The sequence below is a fragment of the Prionailurus bengalensis genome, chromosome X (genome assembly GCF_016509475.1).
Source record: "Prionailurus bengalensis isolate Pbe53 chromosome X, Fcat_Pben_1.1_paternal_pri, whole genome shotgun sequence".
NCBI lineage: Eukaryota > Metazoa > Chordata > Mammalia > Carnivora > Felidae > Prionailurus > Prionailurus bengalensis.
The window spans coordinates 109,266,425-109,293,363 of record NC_057361.1 but is presented as its reverse complement, the minus strand read 5'-3'; the positions used below and the strand labels follow the sequence as shown (position 1 = coordinate 109,293,363).

The 26,939-nt window shown below is 37.2% G+C and overlaps 1 protein-coding gene across 1 annotated transcript; it reads left to right on the top strand.

Moving 5' to 3' along the window:
* Positions 1–22,806: 22,806 nt before the first annotated feature.
* On the top strand, positions 22,807–23,712 carry LOC122477147 (olfactory receptor 10A7-like). The gene has a single exon (XM_043570017.1). The coding sequence runs from the start codon at positions 22,807–22,809 to the stop codon at positions 23,710–23,712; it is 906 nt and encodes a 301-aa protein (XP_043425952.1).
* Positions 23,713–26,939: the final 3,227 nt, after the last annotated feature.

Genomic DNA, 26,939 nt, shown 5'->3' with positions numbered 1-26,939 from the left:
GGCTCCCTCCCGCCAGTCCGTGGAGCGCGCACCGCCTCGCCGTCCTTCCTACGCTCTTCCGTGGGCCTCTTGTCTGCGCTTGGCTCCGGAGACTCGGTTCTGCTAATCCTCTGGTGGTTTTCTGGGTTATTTAGGCAGGTGTAGGTGGAATCTAAGTGATCAGCAGGACGCGCAGTGAGCCCAGCGTCCTCCTATGCCGCCATCTTCCCCTATCTCTCTCAAGGAATGTTCTTAAGAAGGCCTCACAATTCTTCTCCCTCCACATGTCCAGATTTCCATGATGTCAAATGCAGTAAAGAAAGGGTAATAAAGGGAAGGACAGTGAGGTGACTATATTTGGCTACTCACCATGTCTCAGGCATTATTCTAGGAATTTTAAATAGCTTATTCCTTGAATATTCTTCATAACTCTGGAAGTCAAGTATTATTTTCATTTTTACAGATGAGGAATCTGAGACCCTGAGAGCTTTGGTTATTTGCCCAAGGTCATCGCATAGCTTGTATGCAGTGAAACTTGGATTTCAATTCAGGACTGTCTGAAACTTCATTTCTATTACAATTACACTGTTTCACTATAAGACAAAATGTCACACTATCTCTTTATCCTAAGTCTAAGGTTTCTAAATTTTTTCCCTTTCTGGTAAATCTGGTCCCCTAAATTTATACTAGATTCAGCCCCCTAAGACCTATTTCCTTTCCCGTAGCCAATTCTCTACCTGGGGCTTTGGATCATGTCTAATCAGGTCACTGAATTAATTGAATGCCTATTGCGTATAGAGCCCTATACCAGATGCAGGGGTGTAGAGGAATCACAAGGAAGAAAGCTATGGCCATTTATCTTTTGGCAGATTCCAACTCATTTAAGGAAGACAGGAGATCCCATCCAAAAAGGAACTGAACTATGACTCTTTATTTAAATAGACATTTGTTGATTTTTTTCTATGTGCTAATTGCTAAATCAGTTATTTTATAATCCTCCCAAGAACTCTGAATGTAGGTACAATTGTTGCTCCCATTTTATGGATGAGAATACTATAATTAAAAATGATTAGGGGCACCTGGGTGGCTCAGTTGGTTAAGCATCCGACTTTGGCTCAGGTCATGATCTCACAGTCCATGGGTTCAAGCCCTGCATTGGGCTCTGTGCTGTCAGTTCAGTGCCTGGAGCCTGCTTTGGATTCTGTATCTCCCTCTCTCTCTTCCCCCACTCACACTCACACTCTCTGTCTCTCAAAAAATGAAAAAACGTTAAAAGTTTTTAAAAAATGATTAAGTAACCCACTCCAGGTCACACAGTTCATGAATGGTTAATATAGGATTTGAATCAGGCCTGCTTGTCCAAAGAGCTTATGTTATTTCCACTTTGCTATATCACCTCCTGGGTTGCTAGGATGCCTATCAACAACTACCAAGAAATATAAGCTGTCAGTCTAGGACTCAAGTCAATGGAAGCAGGATGGATTGGGTTCGTAAGAGAACCTCTACGAAGAGGCAGGTAGTTTGAATAAAGTCTATAAAGAGTGGGGAGTGGTAAGAATGGCTGAGGAATGAAGGGAGTGAGGGGAACTGAGAATCAAAGACTAAGATAGAAGAAGGGAGTGAGGGCAACTGGGAATCAAAGACTAAGACAGAAGAATCTAGATGCATGGAGGGCCAATTTGGCAGTACAGGCAAATTTAGAAGCAAAAGATTGAGGAAAAGGGGAGATAGTTGGGTAAACACAAAATATATTAAGTAAATGCCCATTTACTTAATGGCATTAAGTGGCTGGATAGGCATTAAGTGGCCAGATGGCTGGATAGGGTTTATATACCTTCTTTGAAGGTCTTACTAATACCCAAACAATCCCTTACCACTATAGGTTGGGAAGTTCCAAACAGCGCTTCAATTTCCCTAATTTGAACCACGATGGCTTTGAGCCTGTGGTTGCTTAGAGTTGTGATAATAGTCATATTTTACGGAGGCCAAGACCCCTATAAAACTTTACTCTTTTCTCTGTCTAAATTTCACACTCCTTAAATCGGCTAGCCAACCAACAAATTTGAGCCCTTGGTCACAAGGGGCCACCAAGGGATTACTTCCTCACTCAAAATTTGTGTTCAAAGTAGGTTTGGGCAAGATCTAAACAAGTATGACTTAGTGAAGTCACTTCAAGTCTAAAGGCAGCCAGACATAAAGGAGGATTTTTGCATGCTGACCCCTTGCTGGAAATTCCTCTGTCCTAGAGTAGACTTTTCTCTATTTTATCATTTGCCTGGACCATTGCAGTAGCTTCCTAACTGGTCTCACTGCTTCCAGGCTCGACCCTGACTGATTTGTTCTCTACACTCCTGCCTTATGATTATTCTAAGCAGAAATCTGACCACATCACTGTTCTACTTTAAACTTTTCAGTGGATCTTAATTGTCCTGAGAAAAAAGCCCAAGTCCCTTAACTTACAAGGCTTCCACAATCAGAATCTTACCTCTCAAACCTTATCTTTTAAAGCCTCTTTTCCCTTCCCTGCATGTGATATCCTCCCCTTTGCACTTACAACTTTCCTCATTTACAAAGCCCTTGCTTTTCATCAGTGAAAAATCCTCCTCTTATCTCTAATCAAAAATATTTACTCCTTCCTTGCAATTTAAGGACCAGTGATTGTAGCATGCAATCATCCTATACTCCTATACTGCCTTATTCTAGTCCACTTTTCTTATAACAATATCTTGACTCATCTACTAGATTGTATGCCTTGGAGAGGAAAACCAAGGTGTCTCAAAGCTATGTAACCTGGTGCCTGGGACTAAGTTGGCATTTAATAAACGTTTTTTTTATGGGAAGAATAATGAATTTGTATATACTGCATCTTTGAGCTTTGTCATGGGCATTTATGTCTAGTTTTGAACCCTCTGAAAAGTCCAGAGGTGTGTCAGTAATCCATCCCCTTTCCTTTTTCAATATTCTACCTCCTCTCCAATATTTACCTCCAGTCTGACCTTTTCTTATGCCTCTGCCCCAAGCATTATAACTCAGCATTTGCAAATCCATTGCTTTCTATTGATTTGATGTATGTGTATGTGTATGTGTATGTGTGTTGTATTCCTAACAAATTAAAGTTCTTTCAAGAAATGGGTCACATCTATATTTGTCTTTTCCAGTAAAAGTTTTCCATGTAGAATAAGTGCACATTAAGTGAACAAACATGTGCTTGTAGTACATAGTTGATGCAGAATTGAAGAGGGTTTGTGTGGAGTTCAAAACAGGGCAGAGATAACTAGCTATGATTTTAAGAAAGAAATAGGGGGTTAGCACTTATTGTGGGCCTACTAAATGCCAGACAGTATGACAGATCCTCAGATTATCTCATCTAATCATCACAGCAACCTGATTTAAAAATTTTTTTAATTGAAACTTTGTTTTTAGAGCAGTTTTAGGCTCACAGCAAAACTGAGGGGAAGGTACAGAGAGTTCCCATATTCTTTCTGCCCCTACATACACATAGCTGCACCCCCAACCATTACCGACATCCCACAGCAGAGTGGTACATTTGTTATAGTTGTTTAACCTGCATTGACACATCATAATCCAAAAGCTATGGTTTACATGAAAGTTCACTCTCGGTGTTGTACATTCTGTGGGCTCAACAACCTAATTTTATCTTGATTTTACACATGAGAAAAAGGAGGTGGTGATGTGCTCAGTCACACATACACAGCCATTATGGTATACAGTAAGAATTTCAAACTGACGACTAAATCCAGAGCTCGTGTGTTTAACTATTTTACCAGTCTGCATTGGGGTATTGGGGTGATCATTTCCCTTTTCTCAAATCTTAGATTTGTGATACGCACTATGTCGTCAAGGCATTGTGAGGTGAACACTGGAATGAGGGAATAGCAACATATTTTGTTTAGATTGAGTTCTCACATAACATATCTGAGGTACACAGAAAAGAAAAGGAAGAAGGCAGGCAGGAAGGAGGGGAGTCAGGGAGAGAGAAAGGGAAGGAGGGAAGGAGGGAGAATGGAAGAAAAGGAGGAAAGAAAGAATACCCTGAAAAGTCTTACCATTCCATTCTTTCAGAAAGTGTACATGTGGGAGTGAAGGGTCACCACTTCATCTCATCTCTTCTTAGGACTCGTTCCTGAAACTAGACCCAGGTAGAAGAAAGAGAATTTTTCAGTTTCTTGCTCAGATATTCCAGGAAATACCATTTCTCATAGGAAAAGTGTCAAAACATCTAGAAATATATTTTAAGAAAATATCCCTTGGTAATGTTTAGAATCTTTAAGTATTTTATCAGTAGCCATGTGTTCCTCACATTCATGAGGCTCCAGGACCCTAGATCCCCACTTAGCTAAACCAAGGATTCTGAGTTCTGGCCCCTGTCTTGCTCTATCATTGGTCACTCTACCCCTAAACGTTGAAGAACGCTCATAAGACATGCTCATTCTAGAAGGAACTGCTTTTCCTGGTGAACAGGATGACTCCTAATTGGCACTGGTCTTGCCTAGGTGTTATGACTTAATCAACTTGATTTTTTTGGTAGTATTTCTTGCTTGGGTTTTATTCTGACTGATGTGCCTCACCCTCCAAAACTAAGCCATCTTGATGGAGGGGCTTGGATTTATGAATAATATGTATAGTAGTAATAATGACCAAACAAGAGCACCTTTGGCTGATTGAGTGCCTACAGTCCTAGTATCTATTGTTTTACCCACAATTTCTCATTTCATTTTACAGATGAAGAAAATGTGACTCTGAAAGATGAAGCAATTTGACAGAGCAAGAAATTTGACAAATCTTTACTACTAAAGAGGAGATTTCAATATAAGCCCCTCAGAAACTGATAAAGCAAATATGTAAGAATATATAATATTATTTGCCTCGCTCCCTGTCTGTAACTTTTTTCCCCCTTCTCCTCCCCCATGGTCTTCCGTTAAGTTTCTCAAGATCCACCTATGAGTGAAAACATGTGGTTATCTTTCTCTGACTTATTTCACTTAGCATAATACCTTCCAGTTCCATCCATATTGCTGCAAATGGCCAGATTTCATTCTTTCTCATTGCCAAGTACTATTCCATTGTATATATAAACCACATCTTCTTTATCAATTCATCAGTTGAACAAACTGAGGGTTGATGGGGGGTGGGGGAGAGGGGAAAGTGGGTGGTGTGCAGTGAGGAGAGCACTTGTTAGGATGAGCACTGGGTGTTGTATAGAGACCAATTTGTCAATAAATTATATTAAAAATAATAAAAATAAAAGAATATATAATATTAAACAGCACAATTATGAAGTTTGAGTTAATACACATACACACATACATATCTAATCCTGGGCCCCCAATATAAGATATACATTATTTTCAATCACATTTACAAAACTACAACACAAGTCAAGTATCAAAGGAAGTTTCAACAAATTCCAAACAAACAATATCATGTTAATAACATTCTCATCAAAATGCAATAAAATAGAGGATAATAAAAAACATACAAAATGAGGATGTAGAAAAAAAAGAACCCTTGTACAATGTTTGTAGGAATGTAGACTGGTACAACCACTGTGAAAAACAGTATAGGTTCAACAATTAAAAACGGAACTACCCTGTGATCCAGCAATCCCACTTCTGGGTATTTACCCAAAGAAAATGAAAACACTAATTGGAAAAGATATATGCACCTCCATACTTGTTGCAGCATTATTTTTTTTAAAAAAACTCCATATATTTGGACAAAAATTATTGTAAATGGAATAAAGAAAAAAATTAATTACATACAAGTATTACTGAATGATGTATATCAGATTGTAGACTGTGACTGATGTGATATTTCAACTGATTTGATATAATGTCTGTAATAAGAAACAAAATAACTAAGTATTAATATATTAAGAATTCAACTCAAAAAGTTAGAAAAGAACTATGAAGCAAACCAGAAGAAAGTACAAGAAAGGAAATATAGAAACATAAATTAATAAAATAGGAAACAAAATTTAACAATGCTTAATAAAGCCAAAATTTAATTTTTAAAAAAGCTTACTAAATAAGCAACAGTCTGATAATCTTAAATAAGTGAAAAAAGAATCAAGACCTGAATAACCATTATTATCAACAAAAAATGGGGACATTACTAAATAAATATTCGTATTTTTAAAATGGTAAGGTTATGCTATAAAATATTTTATGTCAAATAAGAAAACTCTGATGAGATGGGCAATTCTGCGAAAAAATACAAATCAACACAATTGTATTCAAGAAGAAGTTGTAAACATGAGTAAGCCATTAGATGCTGAAGAAATTCAATCAGTAACCAATACCTGTGCCATCAAAGATACCAATCCCATATTCTTTTGAAGGCAAGTTTTATCAAACTACTAAAGAACAATCTCTACATTATATAAAATATACCAGAGAATGGAAAAAGAAGAAAAGTTCCTCAATTCATTTCATGAATTTAGTAAAACCTTGGTACCAAAGCCAGGCAAACTTGTTAGAAAGATGAAAAATTATACTCCAATCTCACTTTTGATAAGTCTCAAAAGTCCTAATTAAAATATTAGTTAATTGAACTCAACAGATGTATGAAAAATACAATAAGATCAAATGGGCTTGATTTCAGGAATTAAGGGATAGTCTAATTTTAGAAAATCCATTACTTCAAGTCACTACTTTTAAGCCGACCAAAGAAAAACAATATGTACTCATCTCAATGTGTTTAAAAAAATTAAATGAAATTCAGTATCTATGGGCAAAAAAAAAAAACCCTCTCAAACAAATTAATAGAGGGAAAAGTTTAATCTGACAAAGGATATCTACCAAAACTTTCAGTAAACATTATACTTAATGTAGAAACTTTAGAAACATTTTCATCAGAGCCATGAGCAAGATGAGGACATCCACTCTCCAAATACCCATTTAATGTTGCATTGGAGAGATCATTGTCAATTCCGTAAGACAAGAAGTAGAAATAGATTTAAGCATTGGAAAGGAAGAAAGTGTCATTATTCATGGACTATCTGACTAGCTACACAGAAAACCAAAGAGAATTTTCAGACAGATTATTTTAAGTTTTTAGGGAGTTAATCAATGTTGCTGCATAGAAGATGTTTTAATTTTTTTTTTATTTTTTTTTGGTTTTATTATATATATATATTTTTTTTTATGAAATTTATTGACAAACTGGTTTCCATACAACACCCAGTGCTCATCACAAAAGGTGCCCTCCTCTATACCCATCACCCACCCTCTCCTCCTCCCACCCCCCATCAACCCTCAGTTTGTTCTCAGTTTTTAACAGTCTCTTATGCTTTGGCTCTCTCCCATTCTAACCTCTTTTTTTTTTTTCCTTCCCCTCCCCCATGGGTTCCTGTTAAGTTTCTCAGGATCCACATAAGAGTGAAACCATATGGTATCTGTCTTTCTCTGTATGGCTTATTTCACTTAGCATCACACTCTCCAGTTCCATCCACGTTGCTACAAAAGGCCATATTTCATTTTTTCTCATTGCCACGTAATATTCCATTGTGTCTATAAACCACAATTTCTTTATCCATTCATCAGTTGATGGACATTTAGGCTCTTTCCATAATTTGGCTATTGTTGAGAGTGCTGCTATGAACATTGGGGTACAAGTGGCCCTATGCATCAGTACTCCTGTATCCCTTGGGTAAATTCCTAGCAGTGCTATTGCTGGGTCATAGGGTAGGTCTATTTTTAATTTTCTGAGGAACCTCCACACTGCTTTCCAGAGCGGCTGCACCAATTTGCATTCCCACCAACAGTGCAAGAGGGTTCCCGTTTCTCCACATCCTCTCCAGCATCTATAGTCTCCTGATTTGTTCATTTTGGCCACTCTGACTGGCGTGAGGTGATACCTGAGTGTGGTTTTGATTTGTATTTCCCTGATAAGGAGCGACGCTGAACATCTTTTCATGTGCCTGTTGGCCATCCGGATGTCTTCTTTAGAGAAGTGTCTATTCATGTTTTCTGCCCATTTCTTCACTGGGTTATTTGTTTTTCGGGTGTGGAGTTTGGTGAGCTCTTTATAGATTTTGGATACTAGCCCTTTGTCCGATATGTCATTTGCGAATATCTTTTCCCATTCCGTTGGTTGCCTTTTAGTTTTGTTGGTTGTTTCCTTTGCTGTGCAGAAGCTTTTTATCTTCATAAGGTCCCAGTAATTCACTTTTGCTTTTAATTCCCTTGCCTTTGGGGATGTGTCGAGTAAGAGATTGCTACGGCTGAGGTCAGAGAGGTCTTTTCCTGCTTTCTCCTCTAAGGTTTTGATGGTTTCCTGTCTCACATTTAGGTCCTTTATCCATTTTGAGTTTATTTTTGTGAATGGTGTGAGAAAGTGGTCTAGTTTCAACCTTCTGCATGTTGCTGTCCAGTTCTCCCAGCACCATTTGTTAAAGAGGCTGTCTTTTTTCCATTGGATGTTCTTTCCTGCTTTGTCAAAGATGAGTTGGCCATACGTTTGTGGGTCTAGTTCTGGGGTTTCTATTCTATTCCATTGGTCTATGTGTCTGTTTTGGTGCCAATACCATGCTGTCTTGATGATGACAGCTTTGTAGTAGAGGCTAAAGTCTGGGATTGTGATGCCTCCTGCTTTGGTCTTCTTCTTCAAAATTCCTTTGGCTATTCGGGGCCTTTTGTGGTTCCATATGAATTTTAGGATTGCTTGTTCTAGTTTCGAGAAGAATGCTGGTGCAATTTTGATTGGGATTGCATTGAATGTGTAGATAGCTTTGGGTAGTATTGACATTTTGACAATATTTATTCTTCCAATCCATGAGCAGGGAATGTCTTTCCATTTCTTTAAATCTTCTTCAATTACCTTCATAAGCTTTCTATAGTTTTCAGCATACAGATCCTTTACATCTTTGGTTAGATTTATTCCTAGGTATTTTATGCTTCTTGGTGCAATTGTGAATGGGATCAGTTTCTTTATTTGTCTTTCTGTTGCTTCATTGTTAGTGTATAAGAATGCAACTGATTTCTGTACATTGATTTTGTATCCTGCAACTTTGCTGAATTCCTGTATCAGTTCTAGCAGACTTTTGGTGGAGTCTATCGGATTTTCCATGTATAATATCATGTCATCTGCAAAAAGCGAAAGCTTGACTTCATCTTTGCCAATTTTGATGCCTTTGATTTCCTTTTGTTGTCTGATTGCTGATGCTAGAACTTCCAGCACTATGTTAAACAGCAGCGGTGAGAGTGGGCATCCCTGTCGTGTTCCTGATCTCAGGGAAAAAGCTCTCAGTTTTTCCCCATTGAGGATGATGTTAGCTGTGGGCTTTTCATAAATGGCTTTTATGATCTTTAAGTATGTTCCTTCTATCCCGACTTTCTCAAGGGTTTTTATTAAGAAAGGGTGCTGGATTTTGTCAAAGGCCTTTTCTGCATCGATTGACAGGATCATATGGTTCTTCTCTCTTTTTTTTTGTTAATGTGATGTATCACGTTGATTGATTTGCGAATGTTGAACCAGCCCTGCATCCCAGGAATGAATCCCACTTGATCATGGTGAATAATTCTTTTTATATGCCGTTGAATTCGATTTGCTAGTATCTTATTGAGAATTTTTGCATCCATATTCATCAGGGATATTGGCCTGTAGTTCTCTTTTTTTACTGGGTCTCTGTCTGGTTTAGGAATCAAAGTAATACTGGCTTCATAGAATGAGTCTGGAAGTTTTCCTTCCCTTTCTATTTCTTGGAATAGCTTGAGAAGGATAGGTATTATCTCTGCTTTAAACGTCTGGTAGAACTCCCCTGGGAAGCCATCTGGTCCTGGACTCTTATTTGTTGGGAGATTTTTGATAACCGATTCAATTTCTTCGCTGGTTATGGGTCTGTTCAAGCTTTCTATTTCCTCCTGATTGAGTTTTGGAAGAGTGTGGGTGTTCAGGAATTTGTCCATTTCTTCCAGGTTGTCCAATTTGTTGGCATATAATTTTTCATAGTATTCCCTGATAATTGTTTGTATCTCTGAGGGATTGGTTGTAATAATTCCATTTTCATTCATGATTTTATCTATTTGGGTCATCTCCCTTTTCTTTTTGAGAAGCCTGGCTAGAGGTTTGTCAATTTTGTTTATTTTTTCAAAAAACCAACTCTTGGTTTCGTTGATCTGCTCTACAGTTTTTTTAGATTCTATATTGTTTATTTCTGCTCTGATCTTTATTATTTCTCTTCTTCTGCTGGGTTTAGGCTGCCTTTGCTGTTCTGCTTCTATTTCCTTTAGGTTTGCTGTTAGATTTTGTATTTGGGATTTTTCTTGTTTCTTGAGATAGGCCTGGATTGCAATGTATTTTCCTCTCAGGACTGCCTTCGCTGCGTCCCAAAGCATTTGGATTGTTGTATTTTCATTTTCGTTTGTTTCCATATATTTTTTAATTTCTTCTCCAATTGCCTGGTTGACCCACTCATTCGTTAGTAGGGTGTTCTTTAACCTCCATGCTTTTGGAGGTTTTCCAGACTTTTTTCTGTGGTTGATTTCAAGCTTCATAGCATTGTGGTCTGAAAGTATGCATGGTATAATTTCAATTCTTGTAAACTTATGAAGGGCTGTTTTGTGACCCAGTATATGATCTATCTTGGAGAATGTTCCATGTGCACTCGAGAAGAAAGTATATTCTGTTGCTTTGGGATGCAGAGTTCTAAATATATCTGTCAAGTCCATCTGATCCAATGTCTCATTCAGGGCCCTTGTTTCTTTATTGACCGTGTGTCTAGATGATCTATCCATTTCTGTAAGTGGGGTGTTAAAGTCCCCTGCAATTACCACATTCTTATCAATAAGGTTGCTTATGTTTATGAGTAATTGTTTTATATATTTGGGAGCTCCGGTATTCGGCGCATAGACATTTATAATTGTTAGCTCTTCCTGATGGATAGACCCTGTAACTATTATATAATGTCCTTCTTCATCTCTTGTTACAGCCTTTAATTTAAAGTCTAGTTTGTCTGATATAAGTATGGCTACTCCAGCTTTCTTTTGGCTTCCAGTCGCATGATAAATAGTTCTCCATCCCCTCACTCTCAATCTAAAGGTGTCCTCAGGTCTAAAATGAGTCTCTTGTAGACAGCAAATAGATGGGTCTTGTTTTTTTATCCATTCTGATACCCTATGTCTTTTGGTTGGCGCATTTAATCCATTTACATTCAGTGTTATTATAGAAAGATACGGGTTTAGAGTCATTGTGATGTCTGTATGTTTTATGCTTGTAGTGACGTCTCTGGGACTTTGTCTCACAGGGTCCCCCTTAGGATCTCTTGTAGGGCTGGTTTAGTGGTGACAAATTCCTTCAGTTTTTGTTTGTTTGGGAAGACCTTTATCTCTCCTTCTATTCTAAATGACAGACTTGCTGGATAAAGGATTCTCGGCTGCATATTTTTTCTGTCTAGCACCCTGAAAAAATCGTGCCAATTCTTTCTGGCCTGCCAAGTTTCAAAAGAGAGATCAGTCACGAGTCTTATAGGTCTCCCTTTATATGTGAGGGCACGTTTACCCCTTGCTGCTTTCAGAATTTTCTCTTTATCCTTGTATTTTGCCAGTTTCACTATGATATGTCGTGCAGAAGATTGATTCAAGTTACGTCTGAAGGGAGTTCTCTGTGCCTCTTGGATTTCAATGCCTTTTTCCTTCCCCAGTTCAGGGAAGTTCTCAGCTATTATTTCTTCAAGTACCCCTTCAGCACCTTTCCCTCTCTCTTCCTCCTCTGGGATACCAATTATGCGTATATTATTTCTTTTTAGTGTATCACTTAATTCTCTAATTTTCCCCTCATACTCCTGAATTTTTTATCTCTCTTTTTCTCAGCTTCCTCTTTTTCCATAACTTTATCTTCTAGTTCACCTATTCTCTCCTCTGCCTCTTCAAGCTGAGCCGTGGTGGTTTCCATTTTGTTATGCATTTCGTTTAAAGCGTTTTTCAGCTCCTCGTGACTGTTCCTTAGTCCCTTGATCTCTGTAGCAAGAGATTCTCTGCTGTCCTGTATACTGTTTTCAAGCCCAGCGATTAATTTTATGACTATTATTCTAAATTCACTTTCTGTTATATTATTTAAATCCTTTTTGATCAGCTCATTAGCTGTTGTTATTTCCTGGAGATTCTTCTGAGGGGAGTTCTTCCGCTTGGTCATTTTGGATAGTCCCTGGAGTGGTGAGGACCTGCAGGACACTTCCCCTGTGCTGTGGTGTATAACTGGAGTTGGTGGGCGGGGCGGCAGTCAGACTAGAAGATGTTTTTAAATAATCAATAATAGTCCTTTACAGTACCAAAACCAATTAGAAAATATAATTTTTAAGAAGTTACCATTCACTGGCTAAAATAAAAAAAAAAACTTATAATCCCAAGTGTTGTTGAGGATGTTGCTTGCATACATTGCTGGTGGGAATGGAAAATGGTATAGCCACTTTATAAAACAGATGGACAATTTTATTAAGTTAAATGTACAGTTACAATGGGACCCAGCAATTGCACCCTAGGAATTTGCCCAAGAGAAATGAAAACATGTTCACACAAGGACTTGTCATGTGAATGTTTGTAATAGCTTTATTACAGCCAAGACCTGGAAACAGTCATGAGCTGGTGAATGGATCAACAAACTGGTACATCCATACAATAGAATACTACTTAGCAATAAAAAAAGGAAACTACTTATCCAAACAAAAACATGGATAATTTCAAAGACATTATGCTGAGTAAAAGGCACAAAAGACTATATATTATACAATTCCATTTATATGAAATTCTTGAATATTCTTGAATTCTTGAATATAAAAATATATTATTTTGACAGGAAACATTAGTGGTTGCCAAGGACCCAGTGTGGGTGGAAAAGACTCACTTCAAGGGGCATGAAGAAACTTTCTGGAGTGATGGAAGTGTTTTATGTCTTAAATGTAGTGACAGTTACACAACCGTATACATTTGTCAAGACTCATCATATTATAATTGATTAACTTTATTGTAAGTTATACCTCAATAAAGCTAGTTAAAATATAGCTACCACTTGCAACAACAAACAACACTATTAAGTAACTAAGTATAAATCTAACAAAAGATGCTTGTGATCCTTATGGAAAATATTGTAAGCACTACTGAAGGACATAAAAAGACTTTAATGAAGAGAGACATATATCATTTTACATATAGAAAAACTCATTAACTTAAAGATGTCCACGGTCACCAAAATTAATCTATAAATTCAGTGGAATTCCAAACAAATTTGAAAAGGATTTTTCATGGAACTTAAGTTCATTCTAAAATTCATATGAAAAATTAAAGGACCAAGAATATTCAAGACAATTATAAAGAAGCACAAATAAGAAAGACTTACCCTATATATATCAAGACTTAGACAACTAATTAAAAGAGTGTAGTATTTGTGTAGAGAGAAGCAAACATATTGGTTGGAAACAAGAGAGACCCACACACAAATATAAGAATATAGGTAACATTGATATAACCTTGATAGATGATAGAACAGGAATTGCAGATCATGAGAGGAAATGATGGATTAGTCAATAACTAGTATAAGAATAACTGTGTGTTTTCATTGGAACCAATAACATTAGTTTCCTAATTGCATCATGTACATAAATAAATTCCAGATGATTTAATAACTAAATGTTTTAAAAATTTTTTAACATTTTAAAAGAAACTTAGAATAATATGTGGTATCTAGTTAGGAAAGGATTTCTTGAATAAGACGCAAAAAAACACAAATAGTACATGATGGATGAAGTTGGCCACATCGAAAAACCCTCTACCCTTCTAGTTATATTGTAATAAACAAAGTTAATAGGTAGCTGACAGACCTGGAGAAGACATCTGCAACAAATATATACCAGACAGATACAGATAACATAAATGACTACCTTTCATAAAAAAATAAAAACAAAACAAAAAACAAACAAACAAACACCTAACAGTGGGCAAAATATTGGATGATGCACAGAAGAGAAAACCTGAATGGCTAGTATATATATGAAAACATGCTTTTATCCTTGCTAATAATCAGGGAAATGAAAACTAAATTAGCACAGAGATACTACTGCGTAGACTTCAGAGTGCCCCAAAGAAAAGCATCTGCCAATATTAAATGCGAGGAAATAGATAGTTATACACTGTGTGTGGGAATGTGTGTTTGTACACCCACTTTAGAGAGCAATTTGGTAGTACCTAGTGAATATGAAAATATGAGGGGCGCCTGGGTGGCGCAGTCGGTTAAGCGTCCGACTTCAGCCAGGTCACGATCTCGCGGTCTGTGAGTTCGAGCCCCGCGTCAGGCTCTGGGCTGATGGCTCGGAGCCTGGAGCCTGTTTCTGACTCTGTGTCTCCCTCTCTCTCTGCCCCTCCCCCGTTCATGCTCTGTCTCTCTCTGTCCCAAAAATAAATAAAAACGTTGAAAAAAAATTTAAAAAAAAAAAAAAAGAAGAAAATATGAGTATACTCTGAACCAAAAATTCAGCTCTTAGGTAACTCAAATAAATGCCAGAAATGTTGGGGTGCCTGGGTGGCTCAGTCGGTTAAGGGTCCAACTTCGGCTCAGGTCATGATCTCACAGTTTGTGGATTCGAGCCCAGCATCGGGCTTTGTGCTGACAACTCAGACCCCGGAGCCTGTTTCAGATTCTGTATCTGCCTCTCTCTCTGCCCCTCCCCAACTCATGCTCTATCTCTTTCGTGGTCTCAAAAATAAACAAACATTAAAAAAATTAAAAAAAAAGAAATACGAGAAATGTATTCAAGGATATTCAGTGCAACATTGTTCATAATGATTAAAATTTATTAACAGAATTGTCCCTCCTTTTCTAGACCAAAACAGTTCTAGATTTTAAATTTATAAGAATCTTTCATCCTTTGACTAGTCCATCCAGGGCAACCTCAAAGCAGGGATCAGAGAAAAATAATTCCAGCTCCCAGACTCTTCTTTTTAGCAAGTGAGGTATAAGGAAAAACAAATCCACAGTATTCCATATAAAAAAGAACAAGGTAGAACAACCATGAGTAAATGTATCAACAGGAACAGGTATGAAAAAAAAATGTAAAGTGGGGGGAGGAAAGCAAGTTGCAAAAAGTTATGATGCCATTTGTGCAAAATTTAAAACATACAAAATATTACCACATGCTGTTATGGATACATTCATATGTAGTAAGAGGACCGATACATAAACATGGAGAATGTACATCAACTGTAGGATAATAGATACCTCTGGGGCTCAAGAGATATTGGGTTGGGGACAAAAGGAATTTTCACTATACTGGTAATGTTTTATTTCTTAGAAAACAAGCTCCCTGACAAAAGTAAATAAATAAATAATGCCTTACCCATATGCTGGAGCACTATGCAAATGTTACAATGAATGAGACTGATTTATGTGTGCAGATACAGAAAGATCTCCCAGACAAAAAGCTCTGTAGAATTATTATGCATGTGCAATGTCTTTTGTGTAAATATGAAAAATTGAAATGTATATAAATGCTGGTATAAGAATACAAAATTTCTGGAAGCACCCACAACAAACTGTTTATAGCAGTTGCCCTCGGGGAGGGAGACTGGTGGTCTGGAGTTGAAGGGAAGCTTAGTTAATCCTGCTTTAACTGCCTGCCATGCACAAATTATGTATTGTTCATTAAACTTAGTTTTGAAAAATTTGCAAACTTGAAATCAAAGACCTGGTGCCTTGTGTGATCTTTAGGTTAGTATTCTTTGTATATTGAAGATTACATAACATTTATTGGATTTTCTTTTAATAAAACTTCCTGCTGGGCCTTTGTGATGAGCAAGCTGGCAATTAAGGAAGAGGTGTCACTTTGGTGAGCTGTCCAGCTAAAAGATTTTTTTTTTATTTCCCTTAAGGCCAAGAGCTATATCTGAGACATCTTGGCACCTCCCCCCAAAATTAGTACAGGCCCTTGCCTGTGTTAGTAAATTATACCCATACATTTATTCCTTCATTCATTCACTCATCTATTCATGCAACAAATGTTATTAGAGAACAAGTTTCACTGCAAACATAAAATTTTTCAAGTACTTTGTACTTGAAAATTTTTCTCTTGGATTTCTCTGGGATGGCCAGGGATTTGGGACTGTTGTTGTTTTATGGGAAATATGACTTGATATTAAATAACCAAGTCACACATGAACTTCAGAGTTATTATCCATTTGTATGTTTGCAAATACTAGGAAAATTATTTTCCTCCACAAATTACTTTTGATAAATTTGAATGATGGTGAAAGGAGAATATATTGTATTAGTGAAAATGACAATATTGTTACTATTGTCTGAAGCCATTGGCTCTCTTTTTCCAATGACCACCATCCTCTCCTGAATTGAGATAACCCACTCCTCCCTGGACTTCCTGCCTTGAGTCTCTTCCTTTGCTTCTAATATCATTTGCATAGCCACTCAAAATATATAGCTTTCTAAAATACAAGCATGACTATGCTGCTTTCCTATTTAAAAACTCTTTAATGGCTTCTTATTGACTTCAGGATAAAGTCCACACTCTTTAAGACAGTGTACAGGGACCTCCATCTTCTATGCCTGCCTATTTCCCTGCCTCTTTTCTGCCACTCCTTAGTGGCATGCATTATTTTCTCTGACTGAAACTCTTTCCACCTTCTTATTGGCTTGAAATACTTCTATTCATCCTTCAAAACCCAATGCACTGGAAAGATTAATGAAATAATAGATGAAAAAGTGCTTTGAAAAGAACAAAGAAAAAATCCCAATGCATATGGTGGGCCCTCCAATAGACCTTCACTGTTACTAGTTCCTCTGCAAACTGATCCCAAAACTCTTTTCTCTATGTTATGTCTACATCTTATACAGTCTTATTGTTGCATTCATGATGTTGCAATTCCATCACTTTATGCATCTGTCACTTCCGCTAGTCATTGAGCTCCAAAGTCAATAGTTCAGTTTTCCAGCCTTTCTTCATCTTTATATCCCCAGCATTTAGAGTACTGCTTGACACAGAGGGATCCAATATTGTTTGTAAACTTCGAAACCAAGGGATGACAATGACGGTGGCCTGGAATACCAGGCAATGGTCCTATCTCTGCAAGGACTCTATTTTATATGATGTTTACATAGCATTATAGGATGTTCACACAGCCACTAAGAAACTGGAGAGAGGACTCACTAAGTGCTATACAAAGAAGTTTTACTACCTCCAACCAATAACTTTTCTGTATAACCTGGAAAGCAGGTAAAGCATATAGAACCAGCACTAAAGAAACTTATAGAACCAGCACTAAAGGAACTTACTCAGGAGGCCAGATGTAATCTGTTTACCAAGGATGGAAAAATGACAAGGTAACTGGTTTAAAACACTATCTCCGGCAGCTTGTGTAAGAGGACTTTTAATTTGATTATAAAAACCAAACTATAACAGTTGTGCTTTTAATTAGAATGTAGAATCACTTAAGGTTGACTGAAAGCTTTGGGGGAAGGGGATTTAGAAGTTTTCAAATTATATTTAATGATATAAAAAAGTAAGAGTATTGCTCCCACCTTTAGGAATCCAGATATCTTTGAACTCAAAGACAAAACTATCTTAAACTTCCATGATCAGCAGCATCATTCATGCTTCTCAAATATGATATTAGCACAGAGCATGTAGATTTATAGTTGATAAAGGCTTTCCCACACATCATCTAATTTGAGTCCCACAGCAACCCTGTGGAGTCAGTAGGAAAAGGATGATTGCCCCCATTCAAAGTAGAAAAAAACGGGATTCAGTAAAGGCAACTGATATACCAGATTGCACATTCAGTGGGAGATCCAGGTCTAGAACCTCGATTTTCTGTCACTAGTTCTAGTACTTTTCACATTGTACCCTCCCAAGCTACTGCTTAGTGCTTCCAGTAGCCTCTGGAGGCTGGCCTAGATGGATTGTGGCTCTGACCCATGTGACATGTCAGATATTCCAATATCCAATTTCACACCACTTAGTCAGCAGTCACTGAATGGAAGTTCAGGATGTCATGAGAAGCAAACATTGATCTTTCAATTAAAAAGCAAAACTCCCTCGGGAGCCAAACTTAAAAATAATTGGTTTTCTTGTTTGAACTGTATCTTACCAGTCCCTGCTTACAGAAGGCTAGGAGTGTTTAAAAGATGGATACATTGGCAAGCATTATGCTCTTACTAAACCCAAAGGGGCTAAAAATGGGTTGGCCGCAACCACCTGAAAACTAAAAGTGCCTTCTTGTGATGAACTCTTAGTTCTTCGTTTTGGAAGGCTGTTGGGCCTCAGGGAAGTTAGAGAGAAAAGTATAGTTGTCAAGAGATGAAAGATTGGAAAGCCATGATTCTTAAGGTCCTATTGAATCTTTTTAAAGGATATATAATAACATATCTGTCATGCTGTTACTGGATCTACTGGTCAAACAACATAGTAGTGGTACAGCACACCAGTTACCTGTCTTAGCAATTCACTTTGGTTTCCACTAAGTATTTTGGGCTCCACATATACAGATGAAACCAGAAGACAGGCTCTGAGGAAGCAAGGAGCACATCTCTTCCGTGGGCTCATCATAGTCATCTAGGGATGGCTTAAGTTTCCAAACTCAAATGGAAGGAAAATGATGAGGTAATTATCTTGATAATCACTATCAACACCCATCTTGACCCCCTCTCTTCTGAAAGACTATCCTTCTTTCTTGCTTGAGGATCATGCCTCCACTTGTGTATTTCCCCATGCCATCTCCTCTAACCTCCTTTGAGACACTCCTTGCTCCATCACTTATCCTTTACATATCGCTCATATTTCCTTCTCTCTGGACTTAGACTCTTTGGCTAGAATCTTGGTCAGGTTTTTCCTTTACTAAAAAAAGCAAAAATAAATATGAATATCTTCTGTCAATCCTCTTTTACCCCTGTGTGGGTTTTTTTTTCTCTCTCCCTTTCGTTTACTTCACCCAGTCTTTTTGAAATAATAGCCCACATTCGTTGTTTTTATTTTTCACCCCATCCCTCACCTCAGTGCAGTCAGGATTCTTGCCCCAGTGCCCCAATATTTGTTGCACCCTCTTTACTAACAATTTTGATGGTTTCTTTCCTCCCTTGCACCCTGTGTTATCACCCTCTTGGTTTCTCCAACTTCTTTGACCCATTTAAAAAATCTTTTTCTACTCTTTCTTTCTCCAAAAATATGTATGCTCCTCCTCCCTTCTCTGTCTTCAGCCCCTTACATATTTTGCTCAGTGTTTCCAAAATCAATTGTCAACACAATCCTCAGGTTTCTGGTTGTTTACTCACATTATTCCCTCTTCCTGGAATGCCTTCTCTCTCTTCTCCTAAGAAGGTATTACTTTTGTTGGACACCCACCATAGCTCTGATATAGTTTACTTAATCCTGTCCTCCAAACTCCTTTTTGCTAAAGCAGGGTTTTTTTTAAACATATCCATCATGGAAATCTGCCTTAATTTCTTAATTTGTTGTTCAGCTTGAATGATAGCAATCTCCATATGGCTCCTATTATCCAGTTACCTGACAAAAAACTCCTGTCTCATAATATAATTAGCATCTTGTAAATTTACATTTACATCAACATGCATAAGATTAACTTTTTATCTCCAGGAGAAAGAGTTATAATTGAAACACATGTACAATATAGTAGTGAAATTATCATTATTCTCAGTTTTTTCATCTGAAAAATCAGTTGAGACAAATCAAAGACCTACTCCCAAATACCTGACAAGATAGTTGGGAGTATTAAAAACGATGATGGATCTAAAAGTTCTTTGAAAGGTATTAAACTCCCGACATGTAAATTACTAAATTGAAGGTAAGTCTTTCTTCAGGTATTCACGTATTACACGTAAGGGCAGAGCAGTTCCTTCTCTGTTACTGACTAGATCTGAGATGCAAAAAAAAGACAGTTTACCTGCCTGGATCTTCTTTTCTCAGTTACAAAATTAAAGTGTTGGTCAGATGATATTTTTAAAGTCCTTTCTGTCTTTAATAATCCATGGAAAGAAGTGGAAGAGACTTAACACTTATCATATGGTTCTTCCTTACAACTGTTTTTTCAAATATCCCCCAACTCTCTTGCCCTTTTCTTCCATTGTTTTCATTTGGCCAAATTCCAAACCTTATTGAAACCAACTATTTGCCTACTCCACCCTGGCAGCTAACCATTGCCAGAGAATATCATTCAAGAAAGCAGTTTGGTTTCACCTTCTTAAATTTATGATCTCAAAGATCAAATTGCCACTCCATACTGTCTGGCAATCATAGTATTTGTTCTAGTAGGATACTCTTTTCATTTCCACTCCCTCAAACCTCCCATATGTCCTTCTCTACCCTCACTTACACGGTCCTACTTCTTTGAGAAAAGAGAAACCGTTAGAAGCAAACTCCATCATCTTCCTAAGATTAAATCTAGCAACGTAACTACAAATGTGTGTTTTATCTAGCTTTCCTCTTGTTAAAAAGATGAGGTGTTCCTGTCTTTACCAAAGATTAACTTGTGCCCTGTAACCCATCCCGTCTCACTAAGAGATTTCACTCCCCAAATTTGCTCCTTATTTACTTGTGCATCATCAATATCCCCTCCATGTTGGATCATTTCATTAGCATACAAAAAAGGTAGGGTCAATTCTCATTTCCTCTTGGTTTTCATTCTACTTCAGTGACTCCTCTTTTTCAATATACTTTTCTTGTCCTTCTTTGTCAGGTCTAAGAGAAAAAAGTGTGTTAAAGCTTAGTGTAAATCATTCTTATATACCCATAATTTCTCTGTAGGTCTTGTCTGTTATCATGGCTTGAATATTATCTATATTCTAATAATTCCTAAAGTTATATTTCATTCCAGCCCTCTTCTCTGGGCTACATACTCTCAAATGCAGCTGTCTGCTTCTCCTCTACACTCAGGATTCTCATAAACATCTCAAACATATTGCCTCCAAATTGAACTTGTGTTTCCCCTAAACCTTTCCTCCATGTTATCACCATCTAAATAAATGAAACCAGTAACTCAAACCAGATACTCAGGAGCTATCTTCGATACCTCACTTTTTATTACTCCTTACATCTAATTTATTAGTAAGTCCTGGCATTTCTACCTCCAAAATGTATCTTGAACCTGTCCTCTGTCCATTTTTTTTTGCAAAACACTTTATTCAGGATTACTATCATCTCTCACTGAAATAGTCTCTTACCCGTCTTATTCTCATTCATTAAAGTTTTTCTCTAATTCATTTATTACACAGAATCAAAAGTGATTTTAAGCTCTAAATTTGATTACAATGCTGCTTAACATCCTCCAGTGAATTCCTATAATATTTAAGTTTATTTTTTACTTATGTATTTTTAAGTAATCTCCACGCCCAATGTGGAGCTCGAAATCACAACCATGAGATTAAGAGTCACATGCTGTTTCAACTGAGCCAGCCAGGTGCCCTCCTATAGTATTTAAAATCTATGTTCCATAGAATGGACTAAAAGAACCTAAGTGATCTGGCCCTTTTCTATTTTTCCTACACCCCTCTTCTTCATTTCTCTCTTTGCCTCTTTCTGTTTATTTCTCTCTATATGTATCCAACTCCCCCTCTACCATCTATTGTTTTTTCTCCAGTTTATTTCAGTTTTTCTAAGACTTTAAATCATTCCCTCAAATCCTATTACCTCTGTCTAGAATACTCTCTCTACCACCCTCACCCCCAACTCTTACATGACTATCTCCTTCCCATTTTTTTAGGTTTCAATTTTTTTATGCTTTTCTTGACCACTGCAACCAATATACCCCTCTCCCAAACACACATACATATAGCATATTTCCTATTTGGGGTCTTTGTTTTTTACATTCATAGTAGACAACTCAAAATTATTTTATGTGTCTTTCTTCATTTTTATTCTTTATTTCCCACTAAAATGTTAACTCCATGAGGTGTGGAGAGTATTCCTGACTTGTTAAAAAAATCTTGACTTTTTCCTTATTTTATTCTAAACACCTTTCAAAGAGTTTAATACATAGTAGGCACTTAATATTGTTGAATGGATTAATGAACGTATTAAATAACTAATATGGACCAGTGATTGTGAAAAACATGTAATACAAACCTATATGCTATTCCACAGATGGGGTAACTGGCTGTCAGATAAGTGATGTGATTTGCTCAAAGGCACACAGCCATTAAGTAGCAGAGCTGGAATTTGAATTCAGGTAGGACTTTTTTTACTATAACTAACCATCACCCTACTATCAGTAGTTCCCTTTCTTGCCACTATGCTTCCTCTAGTAATGTTTAGAGAACTTATTATCAAATAAGTTTTAAGGATTAAACATCCTTCGACATAACGAATTTCAATTCATATAATTTAATTGGTAAGGAGTTTCTAAAACAGGAAACAGATTTGATCATAGACCTTACACAATTTACACATAAGTGATTCAGAATACTCACTACTGATAAAAACACCAGGAAAACTGTAGGAAAAAAACAGAATAATATCTCCAAGGATAGAACACTTTTCCCTCTGTTTTTTTTAAATAAATATCAGGAAAAATGTGCATATTTATGTGTCACAGTCACAGTTTCAAGGCCCCATACATTCTATATATTATGGGGTAATTGAAGTCATGGATTAGCTTTCCAAATGGATCTTGGGGAGACTGTGGTCAAATTTATTAATTAAGATTAAGAATCTTGAACTTCCAGAAGAAGGCAACTATGCTTGATATGTATGATGCTTCTAAGCAGTTTGATCAAAAATAATATTTGATCAATGGTCATTCTTTATATTTATATTTTTATTTTTAGATCTAAGTCATGGCTAGCAATGAAGAAGAAAATATGACTCAAATTTCAGAATTCATCCTTTTGGGTTTTGGGGATCTTCATGGCCTTCAGTTTCTTCTTTTTGGGGTATTTCTGGTCATCTATGTGGTGACTGTCATAGGCAACATTGTAATCTTAACTGTGGTGTCAGCTGATCGCTCCCTTCACACCCCCATGTATTTCTTTCTTGGCCATTTCTCCTTCCTAGAGATTGGTTACACCACTACCATTGAGCCCATGATGCTGAGGACATTGTTATCAGCTCACGTGCCTATTTCCTTCCCAGGATGTGCTTGCCAGTTTTATTTTTTTGCTGCTCTAGTAGCCACAGAATGCTTCTTCCTGGCTGTAATGTCTTACGATCGCTACATAGCCATCTGTAACCCATTGCATTACTCCAGCATAATGGACTACCGGGGTTGCTTACAGCTAGCTGGTGCCTCTTGGGTGGCTGGATTTCTGGCACCCATCCTTCTCATGATCCTCACTTTTCAGTTAACATTCTGCACGACCAATGAGATTGACCACTTCTTCTGTGATTTGAAGCCCATCATGAAACTGGCCTGCACTGATACTCAAGTAGCTGAGATGACCTCTTTTATATGTACCTCTTTATTTGCCCTTGGCCCCTTCATGCTAACTCTAGCATCTTATACTCACATCATCTCCACCATTCTGAGGATCTCTTCTACCACAGGGAAGCAGAGGGCCTTCTCCACCTGTTCCTCCCATCTGATAGTGGTCAGTCTGTATTATGGAACACTGGGCATTGTCTATGGCTTCCCATCAGGGCCACAGTATGAAGACTTATTGAAGTTGCTTTCCCTTCTGTATACAGTGCTCACCCCTGCTCTCAACCCTATTATTTACACCCTAAGAAACAAGGATGTAAAAGTCGCTCTGGGAAAATTGGTGAAATGAGGAATGTAGACCTCACTAAAAGAAAGTTTGATTTTTCTAGTTGTTCTTGGCACTTTCTGAAAACTCTGGCAAAGTGGAAATCTTTCTACAGTGTCAAGAATAGTTACTATGAAATTGATGAGTTTTCCTTTGTTTCATCAACTTTATCCACATTAACAAACAAAAAGTGTGTTAAACTTTGATTTGTTGGATATTATGTAGGTTCTAGGCACTGTGCTAAGTTCTTTGCATGGACTATTGTGCTAAAGTCTCATAGCAACACTGTGAGGTAGCTACTGTTATTTTCCCAGTTTTACAGATATCACAACTGAGTCCCAGAAATTGATTCACTTGTTCAAAACAATCCAGCCAGACAGTAATAATACCAGAAAAACAATTTGGACCCAAGGTCTGTTTAGCACCAAATCCATGATTTTTCCACTAACTCAGGGGAGCTCAGAATCTTGGAGTGCCCAAAATGGTTGTCTTGGACCATAGAGGACATTACTGTAGATGACTTGTCTTAGGAAAACATGAGTTAGATGTGAAGTGAGAAGAAGTAGAAACATAATGTAATGCAATCTAAATCCAAATCTGTCTCTTTTTCCCACCTAAAGTCTTGATAAAAATGCATGAGTTAAAAATGTCATGGGATTAAAATTCATTTTAGTTTCTCATTGCAGGATTATTTATTAAAATAAAATATTAAAATCAACTTAACTGGCTCAATAAGTTAAATTACATCCACACAATGGAATACAGTACATCCATAAACAAACAAAAACAGCATAAAAGAATGAGTAAGCTCCACATGTGCTAATATGGAAAGAGTTCCCTGGTATATTGTAAGTACAACAAAGTGTAGTGCAGTGTGTATAGTATGATACCATTTGTGTAACAAAAGGTAAAACAAATAATATTTATACTTAATTATAGATGTATAGACTATTGAGGAATATGAATTCAGTGAAATTAATTGCTTCTTGGAAGAGAAATTAGGTGGAGTGGAAGTGTACCTTTTGAGGTGGGAATCATGTAAATAAATTACTTACAGGAAAGTCATCAAAGTTTAACATATCATTGTAAATTATACAAGAAGTAGAATTATTTTATTTTATTTTTTATTTTTTTAAAATTTACATCCAAATTAGTTACCATATAGTGCAACAATGATTTCAGGAGTAGATTCCTTAATGCCCCTTACCCATTTAGCCCATCCCCCCTCCCACAACCCCTCCAGCAACCCTGAGTTTGTTCTCCATATTTATGAGTCTTCTGTTTTGTCCCCCTCCCTGTTTTTATATTATTTTTGTTTCCCTTCCCTTATGTTCATCTGTTTTGTCTCTTAAAGTCCTCATATGAGTGAAGTCATATGATTTTTGTCTTTCTCTTAGAGAATTGTTAAACAGCCCACTTTTAAAATTTTTTATTTATTTTTATTTTTTTTAATATGAAATTTATTGTCAAATTGGTTTCCATACAACACCCAGTGCTCATCCCAAAAGGTGTCCTCCTCAATACCCGTCACCCACCCCCCATCAACCCTCAGTTTGTTCTCAGTTTTTAAGAGTCTCTTATGCTTTGGCTCCCTCCCTCTCTAACCTCTTTTTTTTTTCTTCCCCTTCCTCATGGACTTCTGTTAAGTTTCTCAGGATCCACATAAGAGTGGAAACATATGGTACCTGTCTTTCTCTGTATGCCTTATTTCACTTAGCATAACACTCTTCAGTTCCATCCACGTTGCTAAAAAGGGCCATATTTCATTCTTTCTCATTGCCACGTAGTACTCCATTGTGTATATAAACCACAATTTCTTTATCCATTCATCAGTTGATGGACATTTAGGCTCTTTCCATAATTTGGCTATTGTTGAAAGTGCTGCTATAAACATTGGGGTACAAGTGCCCCTATGCATCAGCACCCCTGTATCCCTTGGGTAAATTCCTAGCAGTGCTATTGCTGGTTCATAGGGTAGATCTATTTTTAAAATTTTGAGGAACCTCCACACTGTTTTCCAGAGTGTAAACAGCCCACTTTTATATAGTAGCATGGAAGCATCTCTAGACACTGAGGAGACTTCTCTTCTCTCACAGGTAAGTTATAAGCTCTCTAAGGGCAAGGACCTTGTCAATACTGTATTCCCCCACAGTGCCCTAAGTATCAAAAAAGTGTGAATAGCATAGATGTTAAATTTAACATTCGTTATCATCCAAGACAGGGCAGCTCAATATCCATTGAGCATAACAATGCCTAGCGATGTATTCCCATATCTATAATGGAAAACCAAGGGGAAAAGTACAAGCTGTTTATCTGATGTTCTTCTCATTCCCCTATGGTAGTGCAACCATAAAGGCTGGCAAGAGGTTGGGCATGAAATGAGAATGGTTTCCTAGGCTCTTACTTACACTGTCACTAGAGTGATCTTCCTGCAATGAAAATTTGTCCACATCCCTCCTGTGTTTAATCAACCTCTGCCACAAGGATCCCCAATTAAGAACAGAATGAAGATCTCATACTCTTTATGACTCCATGACTTTGCACATGAACCTTTTCTTTTTACCTCTGCCTCGCCTCTCCTGGATTTCCCCTCCTGTTTCCATCCTTCAAGCCTAACTCAAGTATCAGATGTCAAGTGTTGCAAATTCTGTGAAACATCCCTGATCCTTCACCACCCCTCTAAAGTTAGGCCTTCTTTTTCCCTATGCTACTGAAGCACTTTGCATATATTTGTATTTTAGCATTGATAACGATACAGTAATTCTTTGCATATGTGTCTTTTCTCTCCACTTAATGAGTTCCTTAAAGTCAAAGAGTATGTCCTATTCATTTCATTTGTCTCTAACCCACTTTCATCTCCAAATCTTCCCAGCACCTAGAACAGGGCCTGACACAGAATGGGTATTCAAATGAACACTTAAAAATAAATATGATTGGGACACTTGGGTAGCTCAGTTGGTTAAGCATCAGACTCTTGATTTCAGTTCAGATCTCAAGGTTCATAAGATGAAGACATGTGTCAGACTCTGCACTGTCAGCACGGAACCTGCTTGGGATTCTCTCTCTCTCTCTCTCTCTCTCTCTCTCTCTGCCCTTGCCTTTCTCTTTCACTCTCTCTCTCTCAAAATAAAATTAAAACACTTTTAAATAAATAAAAAAGATAAGATTATTAAATAACTTAAGTCACACAATTAATTAGGGGATGGTTATACCTCTGTTTGACTCCTAGTAAATTGTTCTTCTATTATATA